General features: G+C 42.0%; 2 protein-coding genes across 20 annotated transcripts in view; one reads left to right on the top strand and one right to left on the bottom strand.

Moving 5' to 3' along the window:
* Window positions 1-673: 673 nt before the first annotated feature.
* NFYA (nuclear transcription factor Y subunit alpha) lies at window positions 674-17,593 on the bottom strand. 11 transcript variants are annotated; one of them, XM_081010134.1, is made up of 10 exons: window positions 17,460-17,593; window positions 13,344-13,462; window positions 12,289-12,375; window positions 9,448-9,594; window positions 8,011-8,142; window positions 7,742-7,847; window positions 6,400-6,566; window positions 5,977-6,150; window positions 5,035-5,136; window positions 674-3,738 (listed from the first exon to the last, which is right to left on the bottom strand). In XM_081010134.1, exons 2-10 carry the CDS (start codon window positions 13,416-13,418, stop codon window positions 3,685-3,687), a joined length of 1,044 nt encoding a protein of 347 aa, XP_080866260.1. In that variant the 5' UTR covers window positions 13,419-13,462; window positions 17,460-17,593; the 3' UTR covers window positions 674-3,684. The 11 variants fall into 11 exon arrangements, with proteins under 11 accessions (XP_080866260.1, XP_080866261.1, XP_080866270.1 ...); XM_081010135.1 differs by having other exon boundaries at window positions 674-2,422; XM_081010144.1 differs by having other exon boundaries at window positions 6,400-6,548.
* Window positions 17,554-18,430, top strand: part of OARD1 (O-acyl-ADP-ribose deacylase 1) — a gene marked incomplete at its 5' end in the record, with an annotated part of 45,847 nt that continues 44,970 nt past the window's right edge. For 3 of the 9 annotated variants that reach the window (XM_081010192.1, XM_081010191.1, XM_081010187.1), the window contains one exon: window positions 17,849-18,391. In XM_081010192.1, the coding sequence (XP_080866318.1) occupies window positions 18,365-18,391 (27 nt within the window). Of the gene's footprint in view, window positions 17,698-17,763; window positions 18,392-18,430 lie in introns of those variants that run through there. The other 6 variants (XM_081010186.1, XM_081010185.1, XM_081010183.1 and 3 more) reach the window with 6 other exon arrangements.

The following is an 18,430-nucleotide window of genomic DNA, read 5'->3' as shown; positions in this document are numbered from 1 at the left end:
ATGCTAGGCTTTAATATATTTGTGTGTTATAAACTTGGAGGGATAGGTATCAGAACAGCTACTGATGGATCAGAAGATAAAACAAAGCAGCAGGAATTCGTCACCCTAATTCAACTTGTGCCTCAAGCTGACACCTCATGTCCGAGACTGATGTGATGCAGCTCTTTCTGAATTGTTCCACTCCAGGCTACCGGTGTGGGCTTTAAAATTTGAATACTTCCTCTCTCTACACCCCAAATCCCCTTGCTCATGAGGAAACAAACTTCCGTTTCCCAGCACGCTATTTTGAAAAAAATGGGGCAGCAATCAGATGGTGCACGCCCACAATGCAATCCAGTTGCTCCTATAACTTCGCTGGAATCCATTAGCTGCAGACAAAGTCTTATGCTCAATGCAAACTATCGCATATTAAAAACAAAGCATGTCCAAACTCTTACTATACCCCTAGATTGCAGGAGGAATTCAACATCATGCTAAGGCAATTGTTTCATCATCAGGGCTAGCATTTCACCTTCTCAGGAGGAATGATACCCCACCCGCTGGCTCTGGTATTTAGTTATTTATTTCTTCTCAATTGCTGAGCAGGACTGCAGTTCCAAATGATGCATGAGTGATTATACTGTAAGTGATTACAAATAATGATAAATAGTAATCAGACTCGAAGTCAACAGCATATTTTATAAACATTTTATTGGCTGAATAGTGTACACAGTACTTACAGTTGTATCTATTAAAGACAAAATACACTTCAAAATGCAGCATAAAAAATTATAAACTTTTGAACTATGTACAAACTTTGCCTTACGGTTTCACAAATATCAATACTCCAATCCCCATTCACAACCCAAGAAACTGATTTATTTATTTTTTACATGCAAAATATTTGTAGAAGTTTAGCCTTGGAGGTTTCTACGCCAACCCTTAAGTATCAAACCGCTTTAAATGGGCTCAATGTTCCAGTGTTTTATAGGTCAATAGAAGAATTTACATTTTCTTCAAACCCACTCCACTCCAGCTTTATCCCTTAAGTCTATCCCCAATTAAATATTTCATAGCCTGATTTTTAATTTCAATTAAGAGTTTGCACTTGGCATTACTTCCGCTTTTAGTTTTTTATCCAGGAACAGAACATTTTGCAACACGTTGCAGTTTGAGACTCCTAATATTAACAAATATTTTGAAATAAGTTTGACCTACACACATGAAGTCTAAGACATTGGTATAATAGATCCTATCAGGACATTTTACACCATTACAGAAAAACCTAACTATAGACCAAAAATTAAAAAGGTGTTTGCACCATCTACATATAGGTATCAAAGAGCATTTTTTGTTTTTGTTTTTAGGTTGAAAAAGGTAGCGATGGCTTGGTCTTTTTAAAGATGCAAATGTCATATTATGATTTTACACACACAAAGAATTAGGAGAACCTTGATTCCCTTACCATCCCAGTCTGCAGTGATAAAACTGATAACTGAAAAGGGAAACACATGGAGAAACATCTTTAATTCAGACTATACAGTATTTCCTCCTCACCATGTCTATCAGTATCTCAGAACGTACCAATGCTTTAGATATTTACAACTGAAAAACAGTATTAAAAAAAAGTATTCACTGTTCCTTCACTAAGACTGGATATTTTATTGTAAACCCAGTGAAAAGAAACACTAGATGACATGGAACTAGCCTGCTGAAGAAAACTACAATGGTAATCAAAGGCACCCAGGATGCTGGCAAATGCAAAGAAGCAAACAGAAAGGCTAGTGGGGATTAAAAACAAAAAGGTTTAGAAACACGCAACCTGCACAAAGGCTTAAAAGGATAAGTGCAGTTGATACAAAAAAAGCGCACATCTTTGCTTACAATAACTTATGTTAGAGCACTGGAACACCATGTACTGCATGGTGATAAATAGCTTAAACTCTGCTCCACATCTCACTTTACGTTGTTTTCTCCAAACGCATTCTAGAGTTTGACATCACACTTGCGTATCAGTTGTCTTAACATTTCATTGGTTGGAATTAAGTTAGCCAATCTGAAAGCTGCACTGTTCTAGTCCACTGGATAAGCAATCTCTGCTGATTTACTAGTACCAATTATTTTCTCTCAAATCCACTCTCCTGAATTATTATCTTTTTATGTCATGAAAAGGGGGCCTTGTGAAGGTGCCCATATACAAGCTATTTCAAATCAAGTGACGAATGAGTTCTACTTTTTTAACTAGGGAGGGCCACCTCATGACACCTGTTCTGATGCCATGAGATCCCTCTTAAAAACTTAACAGTCAACTTCCAGGCACCTTCTTTTTTATGCAGCCCCTCAGTCTTGCTACTGTAGTTCGTCTCCCATCTTTCAGAGACGAGCCTCCTCCAATCCTCCTTCACTCTCAATCTCGGTAAGCAATGCAGGCTTAAACATAAGCCTGTGAATATAAAAGAACATAACATAGTGCTAGCTGGACCTCATGGCATTGCCCAAGCAAGTAGCAATAAGGGAAGAAAGAAAATCTTGGGAGAAGTGAAAAAGGTAGCAAGTGATGCTTGGCAGAAAGAAACTCCATTTCTTTTTTTGTCACTTCTCGTAATGATTAACAATCCAATAATGATAAACATAATGATAAACAATCAAAATGAAGAAAAAGTCCCTCAGAACAGAAAACGAAGGTTACAGAATTAAGTGCCATTTTACAGAGATGATTAAATAAAAAGCTTGAGAGGACTGTTCACGTTAATTCTCATGGACAATGCAATCTGAGCTACAGGAGGATGTTAACAACATAGGGTTTGGTTAGGGCAAAGTATGTGTCACATCCTGACTAATGCTCACAACACCGTATCTAATGCTCTGATATTGGAGAAACAACTGCACCAAAGACAGCGGCAGTATGTGCATTTCAGAAGATGTGCATTTCTCAGCCTGCAGGAACAGCATGTCAGTGAACTTTAACTGACACACATTACTAGCTCTGACACCAAGATCTATCCCCACCCCCTTCCCCCAACGACCCATGACTGTCCCCTGGGCCACTATACAATTTCTCTGCTATCCATTGGAACATGCATGCATTACCCCAAGTCTTCTAACTTCCCAATACTTTGTGATAATGGATTAATTCTGTCACAAATAGTTGGAGACAGTTTATGTAGGACAGTACGCTGAGAAAAACTTTCTGTGTCGTGTCAAGAGTTCTATTACAGAAGATGCTTCTGCAGTGGAAAGATGCATTACCAGAAAATATAAAATCTGAGGTTGTGGGGAGCAGCGGGGACCAAGGCGGCTACATTGAGCTCTGGCTGCTTCAAATATTAGCATTCCTGTGTGGTTCAAGAGCCTTGGCTTCCAAATGGTGTAACTAGCCCTATTTCAACCTGCTAGTTATTGCTGAGGCAGTGGCAGTTTCAAGCTGTGCCACACTTATTGTCAAGGATGTTAAAGCTCTGTTGAGTCTGACTTTTCAACTCCCTGGTCTGAACTGGGTGGGTTCATAGGTGTTTCCATGTGCTGAGTCCACTGCAGTTAAAAGTCTAAGACAAACCACTCACTGAGAGTGTGGCATTTGTTCTTAAAACGAGAACAGGCTGTGCATATGGCAAATTTTCCCATTCAGAAGTTTGATAGGTAGGATAGGGAACAGTTCCAGAGACACAAGATATTAGTCCAGACGCTCTGTTCTTTAGCTGGCTGTTAGGATACTCTAATCATCTGTGTCATTGCTTCTTCGTTTGCCTGGCTAGGATCCTATACAGATGAGGAGGGGGGAAAGAACAGTTTTGTAACCTGCAGCCTCTTCATAATAGCATTTAAATACAAACAACAACAGCCTGCCCTTTAAGGTAGACACCCAACTGTTTAGTGCTGTGGCTATAGCACTGAACTAGATGTGGAGGAAAGTGTGAGTTTGTTTGTATTATTTTTTACCCGCTCTTCACCATAAGGACTGAAGGTAGGTTTAATCATACAATTCAAACAAGTAAAACAGTTCTAGACAAACGCAGCACAGGTTAGGTTAAAAGCTCTCTCTCGAGTCATCATTCTCTGCATTTCTGAGGGTGTCAGAACTACCAAAGGAGTCTCTCTGAAAGAAGAAGTACCTAGTAAGAGTTTTGTGCTACAGTTTACATTTTGAAACATGTCAGTCATACAGCTCCTAATAGATTTTGGCCTATCCGGAGCAAAGGGAATCAGAATATTTCAGATCAACCATGATGCAGCCCATGTAGCTAATAAGCAGCAGTCAGACTGCTTCCCCACCTACCGTGAAAAGTAAAAGCAATTCTATAAAACAAACCAGATTAGCTTGTCATCTTTAAAACTGGGGTTGAATCTTATCAGCGACAGCTTCAAACCAATGTTTTGTTGGTCACAAGCTTGTCTGTATAATGATGCAACTAGTATTGTACAAGAGCATTATGATGTTATTTTTTTAAAGAGTATATTAGAAATTAAGAGTATTTTGTGTGTGCCAGATTATTAAGTGGTATTGTACCAGTGCCCACAGCTATATGTCCCAGAAAGTATAGCCCCCAAAACTTGAAATGCTGAACCATCCCAGATCAATTCTAGTCTTTACCATAAGAGGAGTATTATCTAAAGTGGATCACATCTCCACAGAGGGCAAAATCCAACACTGCATGAACTGATTTCCACTTGTTCAGCAGGCCTTCACCACCCTCTCTTCTCCTTACAAAATCTGTTTGATAGTCCCACAGATCTCCAGAGCACACTGTGAAGGTGTGCAGAGGGGATGAGAGAGTAGCGAAGCCCTGCTTACTGCAGGAACAGAAGTCTGTTCTGCTTTTGCATGGACAGCATTGAATACCACCCAAAGTTACTTGTAACTTAGCAGGGTTGGGAGATCTCTCTGAAAGCCTCAGTGGGAACCAGGAAGAATCACAAGTACTTTGAAACTAGGTCTGCAATCTTAGCAAAGTTATTAGAGATGTTGCACAGAGGTTTTCTTGGAACTGGCTGCAAATAAATTGGAAGCATATGTATGCAAACTCTGATTAAAACAAAGAGGAAAGTTTTGCTCACCTGCATGTGGGGGCTATCCTTTTCTTTCGGTGAAAAAAACCGTCCACCTTCCCCCCGCTTCCTTGCCATGGCATGACGGTGTCGGGACTCATGCAAGTATTTCTGCACAGAAAATCACAAAGTTGTAAGGATGTAAGTGATCCCATATACAAGTGTGTGACTAGATCATCCACTTTGTACTACAAGCAGAAAGCAGGCGCAAAATGCAAAAGAACTCTTCCAAATCTACAACATGGAAATGCAGTGAGACACAAAAGCCCCACTCCAGCAATGGAACTTTAGTTGTAGCTAACCTGTTCTGTTAGTTTCAGCTGGACTTTGCCACAACAAAGATTTGATGACTTGAGGTCAAAGAGCAAACACCCCCCGCCTATTCTTTGCCTCCAAATGAAACCAAGAGGGGAAAGAACACTCCAGTCCCCTGCTCAAACTTCTAAGAACATGTATTAAAACTTTCAATCTAATTGAAATTATGGTAAATATAAATAAAATAATTTATCTCAGTTTTAAAATAGTCATGGCTGTGGCAGCCTGTGCCATGTCCCCATGCCTCAAGTTGATGGGGCTATCAGGGAACCATCAGCTGCAGCAAGTGTAAAGTTGTTCTCCACATTGACTAGATGTAGTTCTCCTTAATTTTTAGGAGAATAGCCCTTTAAACAGTGAGCTGCCAACCAACATTTTCCAAATCAATAATTTATACTATATCTAAATGAACCCAGGACTAATTCTGCTTCAGTGATATAAGGAAGAAAGCTTCTGGTGGCCAAGTCCAGAAAGCATGTTCTTTGAACCCAGTATGGTTAAAATATTTGAAGTCTACTGTAACTAAGCAGAGGAAAATGAGAGGAATTTCTATAATAGGAACATAGGCAATTTTAAGGACACACAGTAAATGTTACTGTTTCTCTGCCTCTCATGAACGTTAGATCATAGCCTTACCCTCCTCTCTTTTGGAATTTTCCCTTCGGCTTCCAGCTTAGCTCTTGCTTGCCTCCTCTTCAAAATCCTATGGTACTGTTTCGCATTCACATACAACGGCTCCTCTTCAAGCATCTCAGCTCCAGGCAAAGGTATTCTCTGGATGGCTGGCACTGATCCAGCACCAGGTACCATCTGCATCAAGGGAAGGAAAGAGATTAGTTAAAATGAATACATCTCTCCACACCATATTCAATTCAATGTAGTCCTGAATATACCTTACAGAAAGCCAAAGATCAAATATAACTTCCTAAAATCTATAAACCCCTGCTCCCATTATGAGCAAAGCAAAAGGCTGCCAAGTGGAATAAATCATTTATTCTACAGATTCAGTGCATTAGATTCAGCAAAGAAGTGGGGTAATAAGAAAAAGGCAATACGCACCATGACCATTCCACCTGAATTAACCACATTTCCAGCAACAGGCAGCGTCACAGTTACAGTTCCTTGTCCACTGCTGGTTGTGTTGGTGTTGGCGCCAGTCTGAACTATTTGTGCTCCAGCCAAACTGGCTGCTGGGATGGTGATCATGCCTGTAACAGGGACTGTAACTTTAAGGAACAAAAACAAAAACATACACAAACACAAAGATGAAGGGAACATAATTAGTCCCACTTCGGATTTTATTCACTCTGCCCTGAAATTTGCCTGTGGATTGGAAAAAATGAGATTTTTTCCCCAGATATATTAATAGATTAATCCACATCCATGTGCTCCTCATACAACACAAAAATAAAGACTTCTGCCTTCCCACCCCCAGATAAGAATGCAAGAGATGGAGTATGAAGATTTTAACTTCCCCTTGGTAAATAACTGAACTAACACCATCACCGCAAGAGGCAGCAGCGTCTAGATTGGATGGCTTTAAAAGGGAATTGCATGTTCATTCATGAAGGATAGGCATCTGAAGGACTATCAGCCATAACTGAGAAATGGGACTTATCTAAAAGGTAAAGGACCCCTGACAGTTAAGCCCAATCGCAGACGACTCTGGGGTTGCGGCACTCATCTCGCTTTACAGGCCAAGGGAGCCAGCGTTTGTCCGCAGACAGTTTTTCCGGGTCATGTGGCCAGCATGACTAAGCCGCTTCTGGCGAAACCAGAGCAACGCATGGAAACGCTGTTTACCTTCCCGTGGGAGCGGTACTACTTGCACTTTGGGGCGTACTTTCAAACTGCTAAGTTGGCAGGAGCTGGGATCGGGCAATGGGAGCTCACCCTGTGGCGGGTATTCAAACCTTCTGATCGGCAAGCCCTAGCCCAGGGGTAGGCAACCTAAGGCCCGGATGCGGCCCAATCGCCTTCTCAATCCGGCTTGCGGACGGTCCAGGAAACAGCATGTTTTTACATGAGTAGAATGTGTCCTTTTATTTAAAATGCATTCAGGGGGAAAAAAACCTATTTTGGTATTTCAGGAGACTGGGACTTTTGAGTTTCACTTCAGAAACCACACAACAGACACCATGGGGTAAACATCCCACACTCTTTCATAATTGCACACTCCTTCCTGAGTATACAAATGTTGTAACTATGAACATAGAATTGTAGGTTCTTGGTACAATGATCCTTACAAAACAGGGTTAAAAACATTCATCAATTTTAATGGCATCACTTTGGTGCCTAAAGGCTATTAAAAAAGCAAACAGTATGTATCTTGCTCTGGTAACCGTCAATTTTTTTAAAAAAAGAAAGTGAAATAGTATACTGTGGCATGTAGAATTCCTACCTTGTTGAAGAATTGTTCCATCAGCATTAACGGGTTGATAGACAATTGTCTGTCCCTCTGCCGTCTGGGCTACTTGTTGTCCCTGAACTGCAATTTGTGGCTGTGTCTGCAAATTAAAAACATCCCATGAGATGAAACACTAAGCAATGCAAAACTACAATGCCTTGGGACTTCCTAACTTCACATTGCAATTCAGATGTGCCAAGATCAGCATTCTTGTTCGTTTCATTTCCCTCAGTGCCCCCTGCAATCTTCCTCTTTTATGTTACCTGTGTCTGGCCAGCAGTAACTGCTGTCTGTGGCTGCTGGATGATGATTTGCTGAGTCTGGCCCTGCTGACCCTGAACTTGCACTGCTTGACCACCCTGAATCTGAATCTGACCAGGCTGGACCAACTGAATCTGTGAAAGGAAGAATCAGCAGGACAGAATAATCAGATAAATCTAATAAAGCTAAACTTAACATTGACAGTATATATTAGGCTAAGACAATCAAAACATGTAAAACCAAATCCGGTACTAATACCTTTAAAATGGAGGCAGAAATTACTTCCGCTCAATGATAAAGCAAAGATGGGAGATTCATCTGTGCCACTTACTATATCCCATCAGGACTGTAACAATGGGACTATTAAATAGCAGGGCTAGAACAATACTTTAAAATCCTAGGAGCCAGTTATCACATTTCTGCAACAAAATCTCTCCCTTTCAGTCCTAAGCAAACACGACCATGCATATGATACAAGACAGTATTGTAGATAAAGCAACCAGCTTGAAAGAAAAGTGGCAACTTCTTTGTCTTCCTCTAATATAGAACTGAAAAACTGGGACCCTAGTGGTGGGAACAACCCAGAGAAAATCTACAGCTGGATCAGAGGAAGGCCTAAAAAACAAAACAAAAAACTTTTCATTCTCCCAGGAGTGAAACACTACAAGGGCAAGTGGCAGCGGTTCTCTCTACTAATACTTTCTTAAGCTATTGCTGTCTTTGCTGTTAGACCATAAACTGGGTTATTTAGTTTCCAGGCAGGTGGAAAATCTTTAACGTATACTTGAAAAGTTTTTCTTCTCTATAATTCAGTTTTCACATTAATTTTTAACATAGGAAGCTTCTACCAGTAAAGGTCCTTCCCATCATTTCAGCACAGCAAGACAAATATTTCTTCTGAATGCACCTCTATATGGCAAGAAACTAAAATTTATGAAATCCATTAATTTCTGCAAAGCAAGGCACATTGGAGATGTTACTATGAAGAGGTGCAATTCAGGAGCAATGTTCACAATGCAAAACCTGGTAAAGATTGCTGTGACTTTACACAACTACTACTGTATGAAACACAGCTAAAATTATGTTAAGAAGTGAAGGTCTCTTCTAAAGCCAATTTCCTGTAATTTCTATTATATATCATATTTTTGTAGGAAGTATTTCTTCACACAACACATAATTCCTATATTGTATTTGCCCCCAGCAGCTCAGATGGTTCTTAAAAGGAATTAAACTAATACATCAAGAATACCAATAGCTGCTAGCTAAGACAATGAAGAATAGGCCTGTGTGAGCAGCAGCATCATATATCTGATCACCAGATGATGAGGTCAAACAGCAAGTGATGGCTGCCTTTGTTAATGCGCTTAGTGAGCTTCCTTGTGGTATCCAGCAAGCCACTGCTGGCTTTTATTACAGCTCATAGATTTGGGCATACTGACCTGCTGAAGTCCTTGTGATCCTGAAACTGGAACTTGCATAATGGTCTGACCTTGACTCCCAGGTACAGCCTGTACCATGATTGGCTGACCAGTTGATGTGATCAGCTGGCCTCCACTCACTTGTACCATCAGTGGCTGGCCCTGGACCTAAAGAAATGGACAAAAGGGAGAACCACAATGAAATAAAAGTCCAATAAGCCTCTTGCATCTTACATTATGATCTACCGTTCAAGCATTGTGCAGAAGGCCCCAAATACAGCAGTAATGAAGTTTTGTTCATGCATCACCTCAGGCTCAAACTTCCAGCACTGATGACTTTAAAATGTTTGGTTCAGGGAATTTCTTAAATGCACAATTACATCAAATCTAAGAGAAAGAAATAATTCACCACCAATGCCTATGCTGATAAAAGATAAAGCAAATGGCCTATATAGCCAGAGACCTGAAACTCTGTAAGGAACTCAAGTTTGCATATCTCACTAACTCATTAAACAATATATCCCTCAGCACATCAAATGTAGCACAAGGCAGCCTTTGTCAACCTAGTGTTCAACGGATGCTGTAGACTACAACTCCCACCAGCCCAATGATGCGAGTTGTAGATGAAAACAACTTGAAGGCACCACATTTATGAAAGCTGACATTAGCTTTCACAGGCCAGATCTCACTTCACTGTTTTTGGCAGTAGCTCCACATGGTCTGTAACATGTAGCTCTGCCCTCAGCCATGTTGGGGAAAAAGGAAGACCAAGAGTGTTTTCACCTCTGCCCATCTTATGTAGCAGTTTGCAACATGAAGCAACCGAAGTTCAGGGGAGAGACAAACACTACCTAATCACTGAGGTCTCCAGGCAACTCACATAGTAAATAAGTATTAATAAACTAGATATATGATTTCTAAGAAATATTTTATATCATTTAATATAAATGAACCCCAAGAGGTTTAAATAAAATATCCAGAGCAAAATATTACTACTTACCATAAAAATAAATAACTAGATCGCTTAATACACCTATCAACAAAACAGGGCAGTAAACTTTAGAATCCAGGGGAAGCCTGCATAAAAGTGTGTTTTCAATAAGTATTTAAATATAACTACTTTCCAGCTCATGGACTGCAGGTGGGAAGATGTCTCAACCTGAAGGCCAGCCTTTTAGATGTCAAAAGGTGGCATTCCACTGATTGTGTTATAACCAGGAAACTCTTAACAAACGGATCATGGGTATGTATAGGGGGAGGAGATCTGCTAGGCATCGGAGTCCAAGGTAGTTTGAGGTTGTATATGCCAACAGCAATACATGAACTCAGTAGTGAATAGGCAAACAGTTCCAAGTAGTCCCTTGAAATTATGAGAATGGAGTATGACACATATAGTACTCTAATTTGCCTTTAGGAGCTTTGATTACTATGTGAGCTACCTTGAAACCTAAATTGTTAGCTTGTGCTGTGAGGGAAAAGCCAGAGTTTTATGGACCATTATCCTGACACAAGAAATGTTCTTATGAATGAATGGGCTTTGGACTAGTTCATGTAGAGTTACATTTCATTTAGGAAATGAAAGAGTAGTCGAAAACAGAAGAAAATAAAGCTAAAGTGAGATGTGTATTGACAAATATATCTGCTGTAGAAATCAACAAAAATCAACTCTACCTTTCTCAAATTCTACAATAAAGTTTTCCACAGTCTTAGAATGACAGGTTGGAGAGCAGAAGAGGAACAAAATATATAATCCAGGCGAAGTCAAGCAAATGCAAGCAAGCCGTTTTAATTAGTTCACCACTCAGAATAATAAATTACTGAATACTAATTCAAATGCTCCAACAAGCAAAAAAAACCCCCAAGTCAATTCAAGCCAAATTAGAAACAAACAACACCATTCAAGAAAAGAAATAAAAACATCCACAGCAATCCTGGCATATTTAACCAAATGAGATGATGTTCACAATGACATTAATAGTTTCACAGAGCACAAACCAGGGTTTGAAATAATACCTCCAATGGATGTCATTTGTTTCAATTTTTTTTAAAAAATCTAGTTTACAGATTTTCTGATTAGAACAGAAACAATCCATTATCTATACTGGTCAGGCAAGATTTTTTTTATTTTCTTTAAAAAAGTGTGTCTTCTTCAAACAACGGACTGGGTGAGGGGAATCTGTCACTCTCTCAACATGTATACTGTATTTTTCGTCCTATTGGACGCACTGGCCCATAGGACGCACCTAGGTTTTTTTGGGGGGGGGGGAATAAAGGGAAAAAAAATTATTCCCCCCTCCCAGCCGCGGATATCTGCCCGAAGTGCGAGGCGCTCTGCTTCAGCGCGTCCCGCGCTCCAGGCAGCAGGCTGCTATCCGCGGGCTCCCCAGGCTTGCTGATAGCTTCCTGAAGCCTGGAGAGCGAGAGGGGTCGGTGCGCACCGACCCCTCTCGCTCTCCACGCTTCAGCGAAAGCCTGCATTCGCCCCATAGGACGCACACAGATTTCCCCTTCATTTTTGGAGGGGGAAAAGTGCGTCTTATAGGGCGAAAAATACGGTAATTTCATCTAGATTTTCCTTCCCAAAGAGAGACTATAAGAAAGGGTTGCTCATCTTTGTATTTGCGAAGTAGAAGTTTCATGGATCTGGACTTGCTGCATGCATTTTTATCTGCAAGGTCAGTTCCAACCATGTTAACTCTAATGTTCTCTACTGTTAGCATAAGCCATAACCGGTTACAGAGCAAGTAAACTGCCACTATTTTTCTGTTCCTATTTCAAGCCCCAGTGCAAACACAGCATCAAACATGAGGTGATGGGGTGATTCATGCAGTGCTCACATAAACACAACAGATAGGACACCACTACCTGGAGGGTCTGGACTTGCTGGCCTGAGGCAGATGCCACCTGGGCCTCAGTCTGCAACTGGACAGCAGTGACACCGCCCTGCTGCTGGGAACAGGAACAGGAAGAGCTTAAAACTTTGCAGGAGGAAAGGAAGAGTTCAAGACAAGAAATAGCCTTACTGCAGGGAGAAGGACAAGGAGTCCTGTGAAGGGGAGCTATCTGGTTCACCTCCGGTGTTTGGACCGAGACACAGGCTGAAAAAAGAACAACACTGTACTGCTGCTGCCCCCAGGATAAATATAAAAGCTCTTCAAAGTTCCTTATAATGAGCTGCAGGTTTCATGAGGAGCACAAAATCAATAAATAGCCCACTGAAGGTCTTTATACTCTCAAGAATAATTCTGAATACTTTCTCACTGCATGGAGCCTAAATTAGTGCAGCCTTAGCATTGTGGTGTCAGGACTTTTCTCAGAAAAAAGCACATACACATAAGAAAATGGTAGCAAGGTAAGACAAAGGGAAGTAAAAGTCTATTATATTTTCCACTTCATACTAAAACAGCACCTATTCCCTTACCTACATATTGCTACATTGCGTTTTAAAGCTTAGAGTTGGGTTGAAGGACATCTTAATACAGCACTACACAAATGACACCTTTACAAAAATGACCAAAACACCTACCTAATACAAAAAAAAAAGGTCAACAAAGATTTCATTGAGTGATGCTGATGTCACTTAAGACTGCATAAGTCACTAACTATTCATTTTTCCGTAGACTATAATAAAATTTCATAAAAGTAACAGCTTACACACTGTTGGAGAAAACTAGAACCACTTTGGGTACTGGGTGGGAACAATCTGGAAAAATACAAGTTTGAAAGACAAAACGTCCTGCAATAATTTATTGCGCTGCATATTCTTAATATTTAAAACAGGTATGGAGTTTTTGAAAACACACACATATCTCTGAATAAAGTAATAATTAGCAATGAAGAATCTATTATTGTTGGCCTCTAAAGCAAAATTTAAGAACCAAATGCATGAGTTAGCCATCCCAAGTAATTTTCCACACCTGTTGCTGAATTTGTCCAGCCTGCACCACAATCTGTTCTGTTGAACTATTGCTGTTTGCTGTGTACTGCTCCATTGTTTTTGTAGTGTCAATCCTCTATTCAGTCCTCAACTGGAAACCTAAAAAGCAGGAGATTTCAAACAATGATCAAGATCTGAATTCACTTATGATAACTACAAATGTGTTAGGATACCTGAGCAGAGTCCTCCTTTCCTTCAAATAATCCCAGTGTTAAATAAACTTTAGCACGATACATTTGAGGTAACTCTTGTGCAGCCAATACAAATAGTGAATGTGGCTATCGAAGGGCATTTCAGAAAGACAAGCTGTCATCTTTCTTAAATGGTTAAGTTTCATTTTTGTTTTCTATACAGTTTGGCTGTAAAAGATTTTGGCATAAAAGATTTTGGATTCTGCATACCCAGGTTGTTGCCTGGACATTTCATATAATCTGCATACTACAAGAGCCTGTCATTATATATTTTTGTGCTGTTTTTGTATATTAGATACTCTGTTCTTCTTCTTTTATGCTGCTGTTGAGATAATCTGTATTTACAGTGGTACCTCGGGATGCGAATGCGATCTGTTCCGGAGCCCCGTTCGCATCCCGAATGGAACGCAAGACGCGATGGCACGGGTTGTGTTTTGCCGCTTCCGCGCATGACGTCATTTTGAGTGTCCGCGCATGCGGTGAAACCTGGAAGTAACGTGCTCTGTTACTTCCAGGTTGCCACGGAGCGCAACCCGAAGGCGCTCAACCTGAAGCACATTCAACTTGAAGTATGACTGTACTGTGTATCTCTAATTATTAGGATTGTATTTATATAATTGATTTTATGTTTATGCTCTGCAGATATTATGCTACATTTGTGTTGTATGTTGCAAACTATCCTGTGGTCTTCTGATGAAGTGTGGCATAATTAAACAAACACACAAACAAACAAATTTTATTTATTTACAAGGCTCTTTACAACTTGGAACAAGGATACCTTAAGAACCCCAATATGTTATATTCCTGACCAGTCACGGAGGTCTTTGAGAGATTCACTGTTAATGCCTTTCCCACTAATGATTCAGATACACATCTTATCCACCAGGAGCTGTAACCAATTCTGTGGTGCTTCCTCCCGGATGAGATCAGGCAGGACCCCTCCCTATATAACATCTGGTGTTTGGTTAATACGTTTTCCGTAGGCAATTTGAGTTTTCTGATCTTATGGTACACTGTGTAGAAACTGCAGTATTAAGCAACAGTTTAAAACACAAAACTCTATTTCCATGGCCTTAACCCAACAACCTCCTATCCAACAATTTCCTATCTGAAAATTCAGATATAGCCACCACCACACCAGGTGACAGACTGCATTCTAAAGTAGTTCAAAGTAATAAAGTTTATAACAAGCTCTGTAATTTTCTCTCCAAAATGCCCTGTTGCAATTATTTATAATGCTTTCAACAAGAATTGCACCCAAGATGATATGACAGAGAATTTGAAGCAAGGATTGCCAGAAGCGATGTTTCAGGCAATAGGGATTGGGGTGGGAATGGAATGTATGCTCTCCTAGCCGTGTTCCAGTGCTACTCAACTGTGGAAGCTGCACCAGCAGCAGGGCTTTTCTGTCCTACAGGTAACACAAGCATAAGACTACATAGCAGAAATCTATGCTGCAGCTCTTCCCAAAATTGGGGCAATACTGATCTGGGAAGGAGTCCACTGTATATTCTGCTTATGTGTTGTGGGTCTTCTGATGATACATTAGCAGTGGGTAAAGAGTCACCTTTCAGGGGGTTCCATACTGCACAACTAATGTCAGAATGGACTTACTGCTTCTGCTTCTATGGTAACCTGGAAGCAACTCCAACTATGGAGTCTCCTGAACCTTCTTCCCTGACTACCTACTTGCTGATCTACCTACTACTTCTTTCTCCCTCAGCATTACTGCTGTCTGGAACCCAAGCAGGGCTAGCAGAAACCCACTGTCAAAGGCAGGCAATCAAACCCAGCTGTTAACCTACTGGAAACTGAAAGCTGGAGATAAGAAGACATAAATTTACTCTAAGCTTAAACTCACACTCACCAATTGGCAGCAGATACTAGAGCAACCTCCAGCAGAGCCAAGCTGCAAAGTAAACTGTGAACAAGCAACAGCAGGATCAGAAAGGTGTGATAGTATTATTTGGGTGGCACTTCAGTTTTTCTGAAGTGTTCACATCACCTCAGGATTAATCTTGGAGTTGGCTAAGGAAGCAATCCAAACACCTGCATAGCAGGCTTAAGGCAGCAGCCTAGCCTCTGCTGCATCCACAACCCTACTGCTCATGCTGGTAAGGGAGAGAGGGTTGTTGAGCCACCTGCTAGACTGAGTTAATCCAATGAATCCTATGTTAGTTCAGCCCTGCCCCTGCTTGTATTTCCACTATTTCCAGCAGCAGCTTTGGCCTGTCAACTGTTTGGGTGGGTGCACTGAGGTACTCCCTCGCTGGTAACCAAGCTCCCTGGAGGGACACTTCTGCCTCATCCAGATGATCTCCAGAATAGCTGATGATGAGCAAGGGTGCCCTGCACATGCATTCATTTGGACAAAATTTGGAGAGCAGGACCCCAAAAGATGGCAGGTGCAGAAAGCGCATATATTGTATTAAACCATATAACTAAGTTGATACAAAATATATGCCAACATCAGCTGAGATGTCGGATGAATGTGACGCTTCCTATTACTGCCAAGTCTTCACCTCTTTCTTTGTTTCCCGCAGAAGAATGTTGCAGATTTCTCAGCTTATGAAGATAGATCGGGTACCTGGCAACCACCTAGTGCCACAACTTAGGGTGGATTACATTTTAAATTTCAATTCTTACATTCTCTAAGATCAACACAAAGATCAATAAACATGGCCACCAAAAAACGCTTGATAACATTATTGCACTACATCTAGAAGGCAAAAAAGCAAGAAAAACATTGCCTGAATATCACGTTGGCAATGTCTATCAATTGCCTACAGCTATGGTTAATAGCTTTCCTCATGAGCAGCTTTTTAAAAGAACTCTTCTCCAAGTTTAACTAGAATTCTGAAATTATATACATATCAGAGAATACATATAGCTCCCATCACTTACAATTCAACCCTAAATCATATAATGCATTTTGTTCCATGTAGGTATAGGAAACTCCATTGATTTCTACTAGATTTCATTCTTACATAATTCATAGAATAATGAAATCATTATCACAAAACCCAATGGAAAAATAATTGAACTGCAAACAGGCAGACGACAGATTACTCCTTTGTAATGCAAACATGTCAGCTAAAATGAAGTTTAATGCAGAAGTTTTGTTTTTTGCTGTAGGAAGGACATCACAAAGCCCCCTCACCTCATCAAATTCACACAAAAAATTGAGGCCAAATTTCTAATATGAGAGAAGAAAACATGCTATTAACAGATACTGAAATCTAGCATGACAAGTAAGGGAGAGATGCCTGCCTTTGTGTAGCGAAAGGCCCTATCACTTGCAATACTGGGTCTCAGCGAAGAGTACTTTTTTATGACAAAGGCCAGAGCTGGGCCCAGAAACAGGCAGGAAAGCTTCGCAGGGCACCTTGAGCCCTTTGGTTGCCGTGATCAGCGTCCGAGCAAAACTGACCTCGTTGGGCCGTGGTAGGCAGCCACACGCAGGGTGACGAGTCCCGCACTGGGCACAGCCGTGTCAGCTTGGAGGGAGAACCGGAGGCCGCTTTCCCCCTTCCAGGAAAGCCACCCCCCATAACGCGACTTCCCCTGGGCTCCCCACACTTTCCTCCTCAGCAACTTCACCCCCAACCCAGCGAGGGCCACAAAAGGGCATCCCAGAGGTTTCTCCGGCGGCTCCGGGAGCACCGCGCCAAGGACGGAACGGCACCGACTATCCCTCCTCGTCCTCTCCCCATTGGAGTGACCCTCCCGGCTACCCCATCCCGCCTCAGCGCACGATCCGGGCGCCCAACGGGCCACGTCCACTCGCTGCCCCAGCGCTCGCCCAGCCTTAGCCCGCGCGCGGCCTTCTGACTGGCCACTCGGCCCCGCCAATCCCGGCTCTTGGGCCGGCGCTCGGGGGCTCCATATTGGCTGCTCGCACTCACCGTGCCTTGCTCCCCCGGTTCGGGTCCCGCTCTGATTGGCTCCGCCACCGGTCCCCGAAACCCAATCAGCGCCTCCACTCAGCCGCCGCGCAAAATGGCGCCCAACCCCCGACGCCCAACAAAGAGAAGACGAGGGTGGCCTCCGCGCAGGCGCCGCAAGAAGAGCTCCTCCCGCCGAAGCTTGCGCTGGTTTGAAACTCTGCGCGCACGCGCTGTTGGAACAGTCGTGCGCTCCCTCGTTAAGTCGCCTCGTTGCCTTCTACTTTTAGATAGCTTCTCTACGCATGTGCAGGGCAGGATAATTGCTGTGTCTGTTTCCTATGGTAATTTGTGCTCTGAGGCGACACCATAGAGTTTTCTGCCTAGAAAGGCATACGTGTGGGTAGCTGCCATTTTGTATCTTGCGTTTACAGGAAACTGGAGGGCCTCCCCTCCGCCGGCCAAAACAGGCTGGAGAGCGACGTTACACGTTTGCCCTTGCACGTTCTCGGTGGCGGACAGCGCCGCTTTTTCCCGGAGGGTGTTAGTAGCTACCGCTTTTGAAACAGGGGAAGGCGCCTTCCGTTGTGGAGACGTCTAATAGCTCAGCAGCCGTTAGGGCAGGTAGTGGGAACGGGTCAGGGGGACGCTTCCCGCTTTTATTTCGCATTTACCTCAGAAGGCTGTAGGCAGAATAATTATACCGAAACTCTTGGGAGGCTATCTGTGTTTTAAAAAGCCCCCTAAAGTAAAGCCGGGGGGAGAGCCCTTATTTGATAACACCCCCCCCCCCAGGGTTTCCGGTACCTCGATTCGTATTTATTGTTTTGGGGCTGCTGTTGCCTGTCATTCCAGTTCGTTTTTCCCATGGGAATTTTCTATTTATTTCCAGTCTTTACACCTGAAGAAATCCTGGAAAGCCCTCGATGCTTATGGCTGCAAAAGGAGAGCGAGTGCGTAGTGGAGTCTTTTTCCCTCCATTTGTTATAATT

This window comes from Podarcis pityusensis (assembly GCF_964106645.2).
Source record: "Podarcis pityusensis genome assembly, chromosome: 6".
Taxonomy (NCBI): domain Eukaryota; kingdom Metazoa; phylum Chordata; class Lepidosauria; order Squamata; family Lacertidae; genus Podarcis; species Podarcis pityusensis.
The sequence above is the reverse complement of the archived record's forward strand: the minus strand, read 5'-3'. Positions and strand labels throughout refer to the sequence as shown.

Excerpts from the sequence above, each read along its gene's own strand:
- NFYA (XM_081010134.1), bottom strand. The coding sequence starts at position 13,418 with ATGGAGCAGTACACAGCAAACAGCAATAGTTCAACAGAACAGATTGTG. Across the intron at positions 12,376-13,343 it reads CTGGACAAATTCAGCAACAG|CAGCAGGGCGGTGTCACTGC; the intron begins GTGTGGAAAATT and ends TCCTGTTCCCAG. Across the intron at positions 7,848-8,010 it reads TTACTGCTGGCCAGACACAG|ACACAGCCACAAATTGCAGT; the intron begins GTAACATAAAAG and ends TTTAATTTGCAG.